At 32.0% G+C, this 18,793-nt stretch overlaps 1 protein-coding gene and 1 long non-coding RNA gene across 2 annotated transcripts; both read right to left on the bottom strand.

The window, feature by feature from the left end:
- Positions 1 to 3,003: 3,003 nt before the first annotated feature.
- On the bottom strand, positions 3,004 to 8,729 carry LOC106682607 (uncharacterized). Its single transcript, XR_001343453.3, has 3 exons — positions 8,394 to 8,729; positions 3,619 to 3,803; positions 3,004 to 3,407 (listed from the first exon to the last, which is right to left on the bottom strand). It is a non-coding gene; the product is annotated as an uncharacterized lncRNA (long non-coding RNA).
- A 4,880-nt stretch (positions 8,730 to 13,609) lies between these two features.
- Positions 13,610 to 15,079, bottom strand: LOC106682602 (GTP-binding protein REM 1; the record flags this gene model as incomplete). The annotated part of the gene is given in 2 exon segments (XM_014423545.3): positions 13,610 to 13,795; positions 14,899 to 15,079. A coding segment is annotated over 1 exon segment (167 nt), but the record flags the coding sequence as incomplete, so codon positions are not given.
- Between the last annotated feature and the right edge of the window lie 3,714 nt (positions 15,080 to 18,793).

Genomic DNA, 18,793 nt, shown 5'->3' on the forward strand with positions numbered 1-18,793 from the left:
TCTCAAATTTTTGGATAGAACATCCAACTATGATTAAATTGAACAAAAAAGAAATTCTCATCTCTAAATTCGGATGAAACTTCATAAATAATTTTCTTTCTCTCACTCACTCACTGTTGGGCTTGTAGGACCTGGGCCTCTGCCACCACTCTTTCCCATGCCTCGCGAGACTCCTCCAATTTTCAATTCCCATCCCCCTCAAATTATCCAGCCACTGACGCCTTGGTCTGCCCCTTTTCCTTTTTCCTCCTGGTGCACCATTTAATATGTCCCAACCATCTTAGCCTGCTCTTCTTAATTTTTTTTTTTTTTTAACTCTAGTCAAAAATTGTATATTTTAAATTTCTATCGATTGGATGTAATACATTGTCTAAAATGTTTTCAATTAATTTTAGTGATTTTTTTTTTTTTTTTTTTTTTAGATAGATTTATTTATTGATAGATATTACAATCTGCCACACAGTTGTGGGCAATAGGTAATATTGATAAATGATCTCATACATACTAAAATAAAAAAAAAAATAATGATAAAAAAACTCTCTTAAGATATATACAAACAAAAGACTAGACAAGATGAACATAATCAGACGCTCTTCTTAATAGCAGAGAGGATATCAGGCTCTCCATTCAATTCCTTTATTACGTCATTGCTTCTGATTCTCCACCTGTGCTCCTCTTTAACGGCTCCAAAGATCTTTCTCAGGACTCTTCTCTCCCAAACCAGTAGGGCTCTTCTATTTTTCTTGGTTAGAGTCCATGTCTCACTGCCATACGTTACCACTGGCCTAATTATTGTTTTATACAACAATAGCTTTCCTGGAAAGACTTTGGTATCGGAGAGCTTTTTGCAGGGCATAGAAACATCTGGTTCCTGCAACCATTCTGCCCATAATTTTTACTTCTAAGTTATTGTTCTCATTGTTCGTCACAACTCCTCCCAGGTACTTGAAAGTACTGCAGCTGTGAAACATGTTTTCTCCCACATCCACAATATCTCTTCTCTCCACGGTCTGTCTAGAGGTTTTCATATATTTCGTCTTTTCACTATTTATATTAAGTCCTAAATCCTGTGCTGCTCTCTTGAATTCTTCTACACCACCGGCCTTTGCTGCTTTGGTTCTCCCTGTGATGACTACATCATCCGCATAAGCCATGTGCTGTGTGAGCCTATTGTATATGGTGCCATACGGATTTGTCCTTTTTTTTTTCTACATTTAATAATTATATACAACTCACCTTGAAGCTGATAAATAATTCCAATTAATAAAGAAATTACAGACTATTTAGAGCTACTACTGTTAACGGGTAATCATAAAATTCACTTTATAACATTACTAACTAAAGGAAAGGTGTCTTAAGACTGATAGGATGAACCTTGGGTAATTTATAATTGGATTCATTAATCCAAAACTAAAGGTTTATGGTATTATTGACTATATTAGGTTATATTAAGTATTAGTATTGTTCAAATCAAGTTTTTTCCTGTGAGACTATCAAAATTTCACATCTCTTTTTAGGCACCATATCTCTATAAAAACCCTCGAAGCTCTTAAAAAATAAATAAAAAGATGATTAATTAGAAAAACGATAGAGATCCCATTCCAAATGGAGGAAACTGTTGTTTTGGTTTAGAAAAATAAAATCCACTGCCTTTAAATACTAGTGATTTTGATAACACTGGTCCACTGGGGATCAGTGTTATCAAAATATGTGCTTTATCTTTTGAGGATATTGCATACCAGCACGTCTAAGTTTGGAATTTCTAATGAAATAGGGTAAGCTTTTTCTGAACGTAAATTGAATTTCAAAACAAATTTATAGCAAGTACCATTTTTGTTCTGACTCTTCTAGATGAATTAAATCACTATAAACCGCGAACAAGTTTTTACTAATTTCGTGAGTTTTACGATTTATCTTGCCTGAAAAAAACGAAGAATCGATAAAAAAAAGAGATTAAAATCGTTTCTGAATTCAATTAGAATTTAACATCATAAATGAGGTATTTTTTAATTGAGGCATCATCGTGACCTCACCTTTTGTGTGTAAATAGTTTAACAATTGTTTGCGGTTTTTTGGCGACTTAGGCAGATTCAGGGCGCGTCAGATCAAAAAATTGAGTTCAGTTTAAAATCTGAATCATTATAAGAATATGTAAAAAAAAAAAAAAATTTTATATAGGAAATTTCAGAGTTAGGTGCTCTGGAAAAGAATTAGATAAGCGAAATTGTTTTTTTACTGATCTCCTAAACAATATATATATATAATAAATAAAATAAAAATATAATTCAATTAAAATAAATTATATCCAATTAAGTTCCAATTTAGTACTCTTAATTAATACTTTATGCGTCCAATGTTTTGCTATTGTTTCATAGGTAATTCGACTTATTATATTAGAACTGGGCAGAATAGGTTGCAAAGTTTTAATAGTTGAATGTGAGGCCGTGAATTTAAAGCTAAGCCATGTTAATTCATAAATAATAATTTATTTATTAATTATTTAAAATAAAGTTTTTTTTTAACAGAGGTTCTTGAAAATGGCCAAGTTGGTGGAAACGTTGAACAATTTAAATATTAATATAAAGTTTTAGGATTTAATTGGATATAATTTATTAGTCTACCAGTCTGGAACAAGTTATAAGATTATATATAAATAGAAATTATTATAATAATAAAGAAATATTATAGCAATAAAGAAATATTACAGTAATAAAGAAATATTCACCGTACAAGCAAGTTAATGAATATAATAATAATCGCAAAATAATTTAAACACTAGATAAAGAAAATAAAGATAAAATAATTTCATTTTAACACGAATTCATACCAATATTCTAAATACACAGGCAGCCTTTTTTATTATTCCGTATTTATAAGTCCGTTTTTCTACTTAAAAATTATGAAATCCAAAGATTAATTTAAACTTATAAAAATAATTAATATACATTTGGTTATAAATTAAAAACTATTACAAAAATTACTAAAACGTATTTTTTTGTTCCTTATATTAGTGTGTATTAATTATAAACCATCATCAAATTGTGGCGCTACAACTCCTGTAGAGTCAAGGCCTCCTGTATCTTTGTTCACCAGTCCTCTCTAATGGTTGCCGCTGCTCTCCAATTGCGGATTCCCAAGATAGACCTGGCATCCGCTGCCACTTGATCGATCCATCGAAGGCGGGCTCTTCCTACTCTCCTTGTCCCATATATCCTTTCGTTTAGGATCATCCTAGGAATCTGATCTTTAGTCATTCTTAATAAATGTCCTGCCCATCGAAGCCGTGCCACTTTGATGACCTTTATAATATCCAGGTTCCTGTAGATGCCTGCCAGTTCAGCATTTGTTCTCATCTTCCAGATCCCATTAGTACAAACCGGGTCATAAATTTTCCTCAATATTCTCCTCTGGAATTATAAACCATTATATGAAATTAATTTTTTTTTTTAGTTTATTTATTTAATTAAATGTATGTCTCATTTTGTTTAATTAATTTTTTTTTTATTTAACTCCATTATTTACTTGTTTGTTTTTTTTAATTGTCTTCAATTTATCATTTAATTCATTTTATCAATAATTATTACTAATCATGTACAGATAATTACAGAAGAAATATACCTGTTCGGTGCCTTTCATATCAATAAAGAAATAGTGGCAGGCTATAACCTTCAGGTAAATAGGATATAAGGAAAGAATGAAATGTTGATACAGCAGTAGACAGCCAACTGAGGATCTTATGTACAGGTAAACAGTTCGACTGTGTCAGCTAAAATCTGAGACTTCTCTCATTCTATTGTATGATCCTATATTAATACCAGAAATGAAAGATCAGCAAGAAGTCTGTTTTATTTGATCCAGTTTAATCACATAAAAATGCTAGATAATCATAATCATAAATAGACTAAAATAAGTTATTATAATTTATATATGTTAGAATTAGATTATAATAAAATAAATTAGCTTTAAATCATTATCAAGCAAAAATATATCACATTATGCATATTTTGTGTGAAGTTCAAGCCAAATAAAAAATAAAACTCGTTCAGTTCTAATTGTCTTCTGATTCTTCTTTGACAGTCAGTAAGACCTTACCTTTAACCCCATTGAATGAATATTCCTGTTCAAAATACATGTATTTTATCTTAACATTTAGTATGACCTCTTCTCATTACCTCCTAAAAACTATAAAGAAAAAAGAAAGGAAAGTACATACATAATTTTGTTTTATAATAATGAGCTTTATTTGTTATTTTTACATGATTTGATACACCTTTAGGTTGTCAAAAGTTTTAGACATACTTGAATGATTTGTGCATTGTAAACACTCACATGCTCGCGCACTCATCGATACACACATATATATATATCTTTATTTTTCTATATCATTTGCATTCTTATCTGAATTATAGCTAAAAATTTTTGGAAAAATAAATTATTTCGTACAAATTAGTTTTCTTTTATAATCGTTAGTTTAAACAAAATGGTTAAAGATTGAAATAATAGAAAATAATATCTGTGTTTGACAGTGATTCAGTCATGTAAGGTACAGACGGTATTGATTTGAGTTTCAAGACCCACAATGAATGTATATAATTTTATATGAAGTCCATTATAAATTATTAAAATTTGTTCGATTCGAAAGATGTCTCGTAAAAAATATAATTTTATTTTTCCAATTCCAAATGAAATTCATTGTAAGCCTGATACATTTTATTTTTTTAGAATCCATTTTTCTGCAATTACAAAGTTCTTGGTTATCACTGTTAGGCGACAATGAATGTAGACAAAAATTTATGGGTGTATAGCACATGCATACCCTCATTCACACACAGCCGCATTACACACATTGTGTGTTGTTAAATGTAACAGCCAGTAGCATATCAAGTAAACAGTATTGCATTGCTTAATGTTTATAAATATTTGATCGTCTGTTATTGCCTTTGACCAGTTAATCTGTAAAAATATCATCTTTCTTCTTCATTCCCTTATTTATTACGTTTTCTCTATTATATTTCCTTTGATTATTATTTTTATGTATCCTGGCAAATATAGAAGGCCAGTGATAGTATTCACAAGTTTAATAGTTTAAGGGTACATTTACACAGCCCTACTAAAACATATTATCAACTACTGCTGATTCTTTTATTAGTCACGTAAACATGAAACGTAATAGCCGCTATCAAAGAACTACCATTTCCAAGTTTATTTCAATGAAAAGAGCCTAAATTTTCAGTTAAAGATAATTTTGGTACCTGATGTTGAATATAGATAGTAGATTACGTAGCATTATTAAGTAGTTGCTGTTTCCACTATGACAATTAATAAATGAGAAAAATATGAGAAATGACGAGACAAACTCATAATACGGACGCCTTTTTCAGTACATCCAGGAACAATATTCTTGGGTAAAAACCGTTTTAGACATTTGGATATATATTCTAGTATAAGTGTCATTGCAATATTTGTGATACTTTTTAGTATGCATATAAGATTATTCCCCTAAATATGTTGATCATTTATAGAAATATGTTAGAGAGTGAGACGACACTATTATAATACACAGCCTGAGTAAATATATAGTTGACAAGGGTACAGTGACTCCGTCCAAAATAGTTTTTTTTTCAATCGAGACTGGCATTCCTAAATTATCAAGATAAATGGACGGAATGAAAATATTTAACAAATAATTATAATTTGCATTCACATAAAAAGAAGTAAGAAGAGTCCAATCCATCCTGGTCCATTATTTTTCTTTAATCCTTGTCACTTATACATTTTCGTTTAAATATTTTTTTTAATAGTAGCAAAGGTTGGAAATTTCAATGAGACAGCTTAAATGTGAAATTATATAAATATAGTTTTGAAAATGAGAATGAAACAGTTGCTACGACGGGTTGAAGGGTGCATACCTACTGCCAACTTACTGAGGTAACATAAATTTGACAATATTATAACCACCAATCTACTATTTTAAAAAGGTAAATAATGACCTGGGGCAATCTACAGTTGGGATAACAAAGACTACTAATTATGTTTCTCGATAAATATAGAATATAGATATGTTGTAAAAGATATGATATAGTGTTGTATAGTACCTACCCTCAGTCTGCAGGCAACACCAACATAACGCCAACAAACTTAGATGGATCAATCGATTTTCAGATTCAAATCAACAGTTGATTCGCCAGATAAAATCAATGGTATTAGCTTGGGTAAAAAGGAAATGATTAATAAAATTATATTCCCTAGAAGATAAGCTAACATATTAAGCAATGCATCACTGAACATATATTCTAAAAAGATATTAAATAGTTATTCTTAATGTCTTGATATATTTTCAGAGAAAACAGTATAAAAGTTTTAGGCCTTTTTCAATAATTTTATCTTCATGCCAACATTATTATATACAACAATATTTTGAAGAAATAGTTAGATAGGCCTTTAAACAACAGACACAGCCAATGTTCACGAAAGTTTTAGAACTAAATTCATTATATACACATAAACGCGTATAAACACACACAGACCCACATCACACTTTCTCTCTCCCATTCATTCTCTCTCACACCCTGTCACTCCTTCTCCTTCCCTCTCCTTCTTCTCATACCCTCTCTCTCTCTTATTTGAGACATACATATATAATATTATATGTATATTGAAACTATAATAATTATATATTAATCCAATGTACAAAAACATTTTATATTAAAAAACTCCATAAAATTTTATTGTTTTAGTCAATTTATGAACTTTTTACCATAAGAAGTAAGAAGCTAGAAGGAAACTATTGCTGATTCGGTAAGGCGAAGTGTTAATGAATGAAGGTAGATTCATTAAACAATAAAATCAATTGTTGTGGAATTCTTTATTTTGTCAAATGTAACTGCTTTTAATATATTAATGTCACGTTTGGTAACATGTGGTGGATTAATTATTACCCTACGATCTAAGTTCTATATTGAGGTATGTGTGAAAGACATGTAAAAGTCAGTCAGTGTCAATATTTTAAATATTATTTAGATCAAATTGTCAATAATATAGATCTTTATAGATATAGATATTTATAAATTTTGATTTTACGACATGGCCCGTACACATCACCATGTCATGATGGATTGCTGGCAAGAGATCAATATTTATTAGAATATTATATGGAATTCTATTCAGTGATCAGTTGGTCACCTCTTTTTCTTAACTATTTTTTTTCCCAATAAACTCACTATAGTACCTAATTTTACATAAATTAAGGATGATGTTTCAACTAAGGCCCCACTGGCCAACTTGACAAATCCCTAGGTGATCCTCCACTGCGCCCAACAGGAAGGTGGAAAAGGAAGGAACCTAACAATATTTTGTAAAAACATTGGGCTATCCTTCCCGCCCACGAAGACCCCCAGGGATCGACGTACATCACTTTTAGAATATTTCCTTAAAACCAGAAGATAGTTAAATAAAGCAATATTTAAAAAGCGCCTGAAATTGAAAAATGGCATGAACATTGGACACCACCTATCCTTTGGGATATTATTTATAAAAAAGTATAATAATAATTAATTGACGATAAATTGATTTAGGAAAGAACGATATTATATGTATAAGATATTCTTAAATCTTCAAGTATTAAAAAAAAAATTTTTGTGGGAAAACCACGCTTTCACATTACGATCCTACCATAATAATGAAACTAAAAAATATCTTTTTTAAAATTTATTTTATTCAAATTTATTCCCCAACATACGTCCTCTGTTTCTTAGTATGTATAATGTCATGTAAATTTCCATCAGGGAATAATTACTAATAAATTTTTAAACTATGGTGGTAACCATATTAGTAACTGCAGTATGATTCAATACTGAGTGAAAACAAAGAAAAATTTTTTTTACCTAGATACACAAGTTAAATTGACTTTTTCCGTTTGAGTAAAGGTGTAAAATATTTAGATTACTACATCGACTAATACTTGATTTGACGACAATTACATTCACCCTCAAACTTGTATAGTTTAATTTTATAAATTTAGAATATATACTTTATAATATAATGCTAATGATTTTAAATTTATCCGCGTAAGTTAATTTGTAACATCTGATATTACATAAAACAAAGAGGGTTAACAATGCTTTTTGTTTTTGTATAAAGGTGGAAATATGAAAAGCGAAAATTAAACTAAAATTTTAAATTGCGTGACTCCAATGACACCATATCCCAACGATTCTCTTTTTTTGTTTCAAAATAAATTTAATTCAACCAAAATACTGATAAACTTTCTTATATGGAAGTGAAACCTCCCATATTTCTAGAATCATTTTCATCAATAGAAAAAAAAAATTAATTTAAGAAAAAGTGAAAATAAGTTGCTTATTCCTAAATAATCAAAGCACTTAGTCCTGTACCAAAACGGGCCCTGTTGCGATTTAACCATGAGATGTAGGATCCTTTGCCTTCCACAAACTAAAACCGCACTACTTCCACTCCCTTAACCATTCTTCTCTCCCCTCCCCATCCCCCCACCGTAACCGCTACAAGAGAGGTGGGCGTAATCGTTCCTTTTTGTGGAACTCTCCCAGTACTCACCGATCCTTCGTGGGACTGGTACCTATACATTCGTTCCCGTTACTTTTAACTTTTATTGTATTATTTCACTTCATTCTAAAGCCCGCTAAAATTTAAACCTCTCTTTATGAAGTGAAAGATTGGTTTATAACAATGTAAAACACCTTAATACACATAAAAATAAAGGTAGCGAAAATATTAGTAACCAGAAATATAAAAATAGTAAATAAATTAAATGTAAACTGGATAAAAATGAAAAATTCAAAATTCTTTACGAAAATGTCTACTACAAAAAAAAAAAAAATTACAAAATTATTTTATAAGAAAATTCATAATAGGTTCAAAATTACAATTAAAAATAAGTGGTTTTGCTTTAAAAAAGGATTTTTTTTTTGTAGAAACTAGAACCATATTTTGGATTTTAAGCGAAATTAGTACCATTTTTCGATTTTTATTAAATAAATCAAAACTAAGCTCTTGAGAGAGATAGTTTGAATTGTTAGCTTTAATTTTAAATTCCTTAGAATTATTTCAATTTCAAACTAAAATGAGCTTTAAATGGCCAACCATTTAGAACGAATTTAAATAGCTTTCGATTTAGCCCATGGAAAACGTTTGGGATCTCTGGTTCTTAGTTTTTTAGATTTTGGACCTGTTGATTTGTGTTTTAACTTATTTATTCATTTAATTATTTCATTTAACTTATTTATTCATCTATCTTTTAACTAACTTTTTTTTTAATCTATATATTATTTTTTTTTAATTTATTTGTTTTTCTGTAAACTGATCTATTACTGTGACTATTATGTCTTTGGTTTAATTTTACATTGCTATCTATTATAAATTCGTTTAACGGATCGAACATCGTTATAGGAACAATGGATAGGGTCTGAGAAAATGGATTGGGAAGGATAATTTTGTCAATTAATTGAAATAAAAGTGTAAAACGGAATGTAATTGTTAAATAGAAAAACAATAAAAAAATTAGAATATTTGTATTTAGTGTGTAGACGGCCATTGATTGTAAAAAGGGAAAGGTAGAAAAAAAATTGTTTGTTATATCAAATATATGCATTGTATATATGTCCGATAATGGATTGATTGTTATACTATGTATTGTAAAAACCCAATGTATTTGGGAAGTTTGGCAATAAAGCAATTCTCTCTGGCGGATAAACCAAAAATAGTTATAGTTATATAGATTTTTAATTACCTATAATCACAAAGACAAGATATGTAATGAAAACTGGGCGTATAAAAGACGAAGAGACCCCCCCCAAAAAAATGTCTAAATGGTAATAGTTAAATTTTATTTCATTGCAATAAAATGTATGTGAACTAAATTCTGCTTATTTATTTACACCTGGTTTGCTTTTTATGTTTAATCTTTTCATTTATTTAAGATTTCTTATAAAATAATTTCCAGTTGAATAGTTTTATCAATTGTGTTCTTTTAAATTGAACTATTCAATATTTTTAGTTTTCTGCTATTTTTAAAGCAACGTTCGAACGATAATTAAATTTACTTCAAACTCGTTCAAGATGATCATTCTCGTAAAACGGATATTTTTGACGACATTTAACATAATTAGGAACAATGACGACAATTTTGTTCGAAAGAAATGGTCGTACATAGATCAATTTAGTTTAAAATTTTATTGAATTTAGAAACAAAACTAAACCTAACAGTGTCTGAGGTTCAGGAAAGGCATACCGATGAAACTTACCCTAATTTCTGGAAAGGTATCATAGAGCCAAAAGCCCTTCATTTCCGGCCACCAATGGGGGAACCATTTTTTTTTCCATTATCCAATCCGTACTACACAGAAGGTCTAGACAGAGTTTGGAGACGACTAGGAGAGTCATGATCTTAGTGTGAGGCCTTTGAACCTCATTGAGTTAAGGCGTCACCTAGTTAATTTGCATCTGCAGTGGCGCCGGTTCGGATGCAATCTGGGCGGGTTGATTTTTATTTCGTGGCGGTCCCATGACCTTTGGTTAGAATAGGTTGATTATCCGTAATAATACTGCTCCGAATGGCAGAAATGTTTAGATACGGGTTTAAAAATATAAATAAATAATTCGCTCAGTGTACTCTTCACTAATCGTAGTCTTCCCATTCATTTATGGGAAAGGACATACAGAACTTATTGTATTGGACTTGGGACTCTAGTTGATCAGTAAAGTACAGTGAGGAAATGATTCTAGAGGCTCTGATCGCATTTACTCTCATTTAATTTAAAGAATTCATTTTTTAGAATGAATTACGTCTGGGTTTCACCATGCAACACTCCCTCTTTAGGACCGCATCCCCAGTCGGACAACCTGACGTAAATGCCAAGACCTAGGCCATACTCCTAAGAGGCTCTACGGACAAGTCTCACTCCATTACCCTGGACATAGGAGAAATGGTAAGACCAAGTGAGAGGGTGTCATACCTTGATGTGAGGACAAGGAAAAGCTTCGAACCCACCCCTCACCTGGCGTATCTGAAGGATTGGGTGACCGAACGGATTAAAGAGGAGGTGATTTTTAGGTCCTCAGGTACCCTGCCACGAGGACCATTAAGAAAGGTGTCGTCATAGTATCCTGAGGAACACATCCCTCTTGGATATATACATCTCCCGCTTGGATCCAAAAACCTTCTGCAGGTTATAAAGAAAAGACTAATCAGTATTCAGAGACTGGCTCACGGTCCTTCTTTAGGAACTGTAGGGTCACGAGTCGTACAGAACGATGTCATATGAAGCGGTCCTGGTACTGGCCCGAGTAATGCTCCTGAGCACCATCCACATTGAGGTTGCCATTGAAAAAAATGTCATGAGGCAGGGTTCGGGTGTCCTGTCGGAGGGACTCCGCTGAAACCACGAACCCATAGGTGAAATTTCTGCAGAAGGACTCCATAGAGGAGGGGAATTTCATCAATTCACCATTCAACCGTCCATTCAAGGCTGGATGGCTGTTCCTAGACAATGGTCTCACATATCCTGACAGAACACGGAGGATTCTGAAGAAAGTTGTAAAGCTTTGTAAAAAATATCGACCTCCCGTGCTCCATATGTGAAGTCCCATCAGGGACTTGATTCAAACAAGAGAGGATTTGACATTGAATTACAGGTCCATGAAAGGACACCGAGCTAAGTTGTCGAGATCATGACCCTCGTCGCGTCAGACTTCCCCCGTTTGTTGGAAGAGGGAGTTCATCTACTTGTGGAAGGAGGTTTTGGGCCCCACGCACTTTCCATGTTGGAAAGGGTTCGAATACCCGAGATCGGCAAGCCGGTAGAAAATGATGTGAAGCAGACACAGACCGAGACCAACAGGATAGATGGAGTTCGATTAGGTGCAGCCCCATCTTAAGGCGCTCATCCAAGTGCTGGAATGACATCGTGTAAATTTATAAATAACGTCCCGAAAATTAAATAGTTCTCTTTATTTACAAGAGTGGAATGCGCAAGCTAAGTACACTACCGTATAACAATTTTCCACAAGTAAAAGAAACAAAAAGGCTACTTAGGGTGTGTTCTGATGGTGTGTAGATGTGCGGTGGTATGTAGTGTGCTGAATATACAGTCCCCTAATCTGGAGGACCAGAGACCCTCAAGCTGATGTATATAACCCATAATAACATTCGACAAGATACTAAAAATAACTGAACGTCAATCTTACTGTTACTCATAGTTAGCACTTTGATCACAAGAAAGTCAAAGAGATACTGGGAAATACAAGAGAATAATGATGGAAACAAAATTGGGCCATACTTACATGCGCTAATGGAGGACCACAACTAAATATAAATTTTCAAGAAATAGTATCTTTTTTTATAAATACAACCTACTTTAGTTTCGCAACACTGATACTATAAAATAATTACAATTAATTTAATTAATAAAATTGTTTAGTATTATAGAATAGTATAACGAATTAAGAATAATCAAAGATGATTTAGAGGTTATGTTATTCTGTTCCTTTTAAGTACGAGCGGTACGACTTATATTTATATAGCTATAAGTTTTATTTAAAAAAAAAAATACATATTATTTATTTATCCGAGAATATACTAATATAAATCTATTAACTCGAAATATATTTATCTGAACGGAATCATAAAAAGTTATTTGCAATTGCTACAGCCAATATATAAAAAATATTTTTAAAAAACAAAGACGATGAGATCGGAAATAATTTTAAAGAATATCCATAAGTGATTATATTACTGCATATACGTTGATTTTTATGTAGCATTTGATTAATCGAGGGTATCCTTAGTATTTTTTAAATGAGGGTAGTATGTTTTACTCTGTACATAGGTGTGCACACAGTGGATGTATGAATATGTATATACCATAGAAATGAGAAAAAATCAACAAGAGATAGCACAGCTCACATCAACTGTATAAAAATACACTAACTAGACACAGAACATCAATTCAATATCTAAACATACTGATAGGACAGGGTGGCAACATAACTACTGATATAATAAGGTTGTTTCTTATATTACCTCCATTTTCCATCATTATCTGTTTAGATTTCTTTAATGTGATGTATCTTTGGTTGATGTGTCTTCACAGAGGATTGTTGTCAAATGTGAAAGATACAAGTCTAGTCATATCTTAACAATTAATTTATGACTCTTGTTTAGTTTTTGCTCATTTATACATACATACATTTGTGTGTATATATATAAACACATTTGAAAATATGATATTAGAATATAGCATTTGATTTTTGTTTTCTGCTTTAAATTCGTGGAAAATAATTTGATAGATTTTAACTAAGCGTGTTATGTGATTTTGGTGCATTGTTGTTTCTGTCATTTTTTTGCTAATATTTGGAATTCTGGTCTCGGTTGTCGTAAAGACAAGTAGCTAAATTGACAAAATATCAAATAGGTTTGATTTAGAGTGTGGATTGTTTGAGCTCATAATCGATTCATACAAAACTTATTGAATTTGGATAAATACTGAATTTATCTTTTTAATTTTTACATTAATGAAAATACTTTGAAAGGTACTATGAAAATAATCCAGAGTTATATAAATAAAAGGTCTCTTTAAGTTTTTGGACATATGATACTGTATATATAATTTCTTTTATATTTAAATCTAATGGAATTATCTAGGTTTAATTTAAAAATAATTGTTGGAACAAATGATATGTTCACATGCCGGTCGTCTCATTGACATCTTGCTTGAATTCTTCTTCTTCATTGATCGAAGTGTGCCTCTGCCTCCCCTGCCTGAAAATCATTTATATATCAATTAAGGCAATCTTATTGAGTAATATATTAGTATAAATTATATAACATTATTCCAAAAATCAACGATCAAAGCGGTTTTAAAGTTTTTTCAATAAACATTTAGTAAACATTTTTAAACAGTTACAAAATTATGAAAAAATGAATCCAACTTGGGATTTATCAAATGTGAATTTGCCCACGAGTTAATAAAATATAAATTAAATATTAAGTAAAGTAGTAATTATTAATTTTTAATTCAAAAAAATTCAATTAGATATTTATCTTGTTTTTTTAATTTCATCGAAATTTTTATATTCAAAATTTTTTTAACAATCATCTTTTAATTTTTATCTATCTAACCTTAAAATATATATTTTCAAAATATTTTTTAGAGGGTTGAAAAAAAAAAAATAATTTTTTAGGAATTTATATTTTTACCAGAATAAAGTATAATAGTTTTTTTAAAAAAAATATATATATTTTAAATGAACCATAACATGTCACTTCACTTTTGCCACAAATATTGACAACTATCATGCTAGAGATGATAGTGCTACTGCTGTCATTACAGTTAATGTAGATACATTTCACCTACTACATACTAACCTACGGATAGTAGATGCATTACTATTATTAATAGTACATATCATTACAACTACCCTACCAGTTAAGAGCGACAGTAAATGCAGTTGCTACTGTGATTGTGAAGTTTTAACATTAAAACCGGCTATATCGTGATAGTATATAGTATATTCACTGCCTCAACACGTACTATTCACAATCACACTGTAGCTTTTCAATATTTTTTTAAATAAAATTATTATATAACAGTTACCCTTTAGTTTTAAAAAAATCCATAACAGTAATACCTTAATTTAAAAAGTAAAAATACTACAATTGTAAAATTTATTTACAAAAATAAATAACAATTTCTGAACCTAGAATAAAACTTTTGTTTTCAGTTTAAGTTATCTTATACATTAATAAGATTAAAAATAAAATAAAATACAAAGTTATAATCAACTAAAAATACTGCACGTATAAATGTTATTTGATTCTAATTACTAATTGATGGGTGAATACCTAAGTACTCCAACACTTACCTGTTTATAAAAGCTCAAAGGACATGAAGGTTCTCACAGGATTTCGACTTGCTGTCTGATAAACATATCCTCTGCAGAAGTTCCTTTGCCATGTTCAGAGATAAGCTTGTCCTGGAAGAATGCAGCCTTCGGCTTTTTTTCTTTTCTCGTGTTTCCCTCAACCTTATCTGCTTCAGGATACCTGGTTTGTAAAATTATAGTTCAGTCAGAAACATTTAAATAAAATCATTTACATTTAATCATAATATTAGGCTACATAAGTCATAACATTATGCCGAAGTGATGTTAATTGTTCTCTTACTGTCTCAGATTTATCTTAAAGATTGTATAAAAAAATATGGTTTCGAGGATGAAGATTTCAATGACTTATAGACAATTTTTTTTTTACTAGTTCTGAATACAACCAAATTCTCAAAATTCCATATAAACCTTTCCAACCATCCTGATCCTTTGGTTCAAACCTTATCTTGTTCCACCCATCCCTACAGCCCACCTAGAAGGTTGAAACGGCAGTGGCCAAGAGACTTATTAAAATAAAAATGGACAATTGGAGTTCTGGCAATGGTCAGATTCTCCACTCAAGTTGAGTGTTTGCGGCAAGTGCACTTGCTCAGCCTCCATTGGCTCACTACCAGTGATGTGGCGAGAGGGATGCGCTGGGATCTTTTGAGCTCTGCTCTACCCCTCACACGTGGGGGAAAGAGTAGGCTCAGGGATCCTCAGGTCGATTATGTAAATATTGTATATTAGAGTGTAAATGTGACTAGAGACTATATTATTTTATTTATTTATTTGTAATACACATAGTTTGATTATGTTCATTTTGTTTATTCTTCTGTTTGTATATATTTTAAGAGAGTTTTTTTTTTTTTTTTTAATTTTAGTATGTATGAGATCATTCATCACTCTTACCTAGTGCCCAAAAGTGTGTGACAGATTGTAATATCTATCAATAAATAAAAAGTAATATTAATAAAAAGTTCTGAATACGACACAACACACTTCCTTTAGTGGTTCATGGTGAAATTGTAAAGAATACCAGCAGACTTCCTAATATGCCTTTATTACAGAATTGTAAGCTCCTGGCCTCTGCAGGAAGTTCTGTAAGCAGCTCACTCACGGAGAGAATGAGGGAGGATATATCAAGAGCAGGAAGAGATAAAGCTTAGGCACTGTGGGAATGGAAAACCACGACCGGAGGAAGGAACCCCAGCGTTCTTGGGGGAAGAGAATTTAAATGAGGGGATTGGGGTGCTGCTGCTTGCGTCCGCATCATTGATACACGTGCCCCCTGGATAGCTAAAAGAGCAACAGCTTTCGCATTGAGAGCCGGAGCAGGTGTTTACTCAAGCATCTTTCAACTGTCATTTCCCATTGGAGCTGGTAAATTATTATTCTGAGGTTGAAAATGTTGATTTAATAAAAACAAATGTAATAAATTTATTTAAAAAAAAAAGAAATTAAACATAAATAAGTAATCAAAGCAACAACGTTTAAAGATATATTGAACAAAAATTAGTATATAAATTATTAAAAAAATTAATTACTTATGTAAAAATAGGAAAACCAAAAAAATTTACACTGGATTTAAAATAATAAAAAAAGAAAAAAACTGAAATATATATGCATGAGATATGTGTTGAGAGCATATAATAATGTATATGTATATATAAATGTCTATCTATGACCTCGGTCCAGCTAAGAAAGCGGTGATATGTAGTTGTGTGAGGGTATGATTGGTATGTGGCTTGGCCAGGTGCATACAATGCAATAACACAACGCTAGAGCCGTTGCGAGGGATTTGATGCATAAACAATCCAGGCTCATGGAATTTGTAATGTTTGTAGTCAGGGACGGCCGGTCGTTTAAGTAAAATATATCGCGCACACACACATTTATTACATTAGACAAAAATGTCTTATATAATTAAAAATTGATCAAATTACAAATGTATTGATAGATTTACAAAACAAATAAAATTACAAGGTTTTTTCTTTTAATGTTGCTTCAACATACCGCCCACAAACATTTTGATAAGCGCACTAATTTTAAAGGATTTTAATTAATGGGAGTCAAAGGAGCTATCTTAACCATAGGACTTGTGCATGTCCCATGTGTAACAACTTTTACAATGCCGTCTGTGCCCGCGTGCGTTTGAATAACTCTAGCCAAGGGCCTTATTTTCAAGGGAGTTTGGCTCTATGAAGATGACTAAGTCTCCAATGCTGATGTTCTTCAAATTCTTGGTCCACTTATTTCTTGGTTGCGATTGGTTGAGGAATTCCAGCCATAATACAAAAATTATTAACACCTGGTATTGTAGAATCACCCACAGAAGAAAAGTGTAGAAACATGCTATTATAAGGAAATGAAGAAGGATTATAGCTCTGAAGTGGATACCAGGCCATGTTGGTATACGGAGAACCAGCCTGTTCGACCACTTTTTTAAATAATATTGAAATCTATTATAAGTTCTCATTATAAGGACATGATAAGAGCTAGACACAAAATTCAAGCAGAAGGTAAGAAGTGAGAGCCTACGATACAAGGATAAACGACTCTTCGGCAATCTTTGCAGAGCTGAGGAAGTAGCTTGTTTCGTCCTAGTAACAGGACATAATCTACTCCAAAAACACTTCTATCGAATATGCATCCCAGATTCACGTTGTTAAAGATGGAAAATAAGGGTTGTTACGGCCAACATATGGTCCAATAATAGATATGAACATATGCTTTTTACTATGTTAAAAACAAATCTACTTTCGTTTGTTTTTTGTACGGCTACTAGACAGATGACTTCTTAGCGTCTCAGAGTGTGCACACACATCGTCTCCATTGTCTGTTCACTATGCACTCGTAGTTGCCAGAATCCTGGCTATCACCATTGTCTTAATTATTTTAGTCAAGGCGGGTGGGCTACGTCGGCTTATCCTCCAAGAGGACAAGGCGAGCAGATTTACTCGTTTTCTGAATCAACCTTCACGAGGGCATAACCTACCCACAGCAGGGGCCCCATCAATCCACCACGGTGGTATTAAGACATTTTTTTTTTCCTTTTGTTCAACTCCAATATAATTTTATAATAGATATAAGCTTAGTTGAGTTCTTTTTTTTCTAGTTTATATAAGATATTATACATAGATAAGATATATGATTTTGTCATCGTTTCCGAGGGCTTCAATCCAATTTTCATCGTCAGGTTTCAATTCAAATCTACTGAGTTGTGATTTAAATTATGGGCATTCCTCAAAGATGTGGCCAATTGTCATATTGTTATTGCAGTGTTTACATTTTGGTTGCGTCTCCTTTGTAATGAGGTAGGAATGAGTGAGTCTTGTGTGCCCTATTCTCAGTCTAGTGAGCACAACTTCCTCTCTACGACATTTGCGGCTGGAGGTACTCCATGGTCTAACTTCCTTCTTTATAGTTTTCAGCCTACTCGCGGGGCTCTCGTTCCACATAGATTGCCACCCATCTGTAATTTTCCTTATAAGGGGTCTGCTCATCTCTGTTGGAGTTAAAACGACTTTGCCACGTCCCGGTAGCGTGAGTGCTTCTCTAGCAGCTCGATCAGCCAGTTCGTTTCCTGCGATTCCCACGTGGCTCGGAACCCACATAAATTGTACTGATATGCCCAGATTTACTAGGGTGGTTAAATAGTAATGGATCTTAGAAATTTTGGAGTGTTTCGGGTACATGTAATCTATGGCTTTTAGCGAGCTTAGTGAATCTGTTACTATTATGATGTTTTGGTTCGAAGACAAACAGAAATATAATCCTGCTGCTATTGCATTTAGTTCAGCTGTGAATATATCACATAGCTTGTGTAGTTTGATTTTGTGCGTGGAATTGTTGGTAACAAAAGCTGATGCTGTTGACTGTTCTGACTTTGATC

The sequence above is a fragment of the Halyomorpha halys genome, unplaced genomic scaffold (genome assembly GCF_000696795.3).
Source record: "Halyomorpha halys isolate HHAL.00 unplaced genomic scaffold, Hhal_1.1 Scaffold431.1, whole genome shotgun sequence".
Classification (NCBI taxonomy): domain Eukaryota; kingdom Metazoa; phylum Arthropoda; class Insecta; order Hemiptera; family Pentatomidae; genus Halyomorpha; species Halyomorpha halys.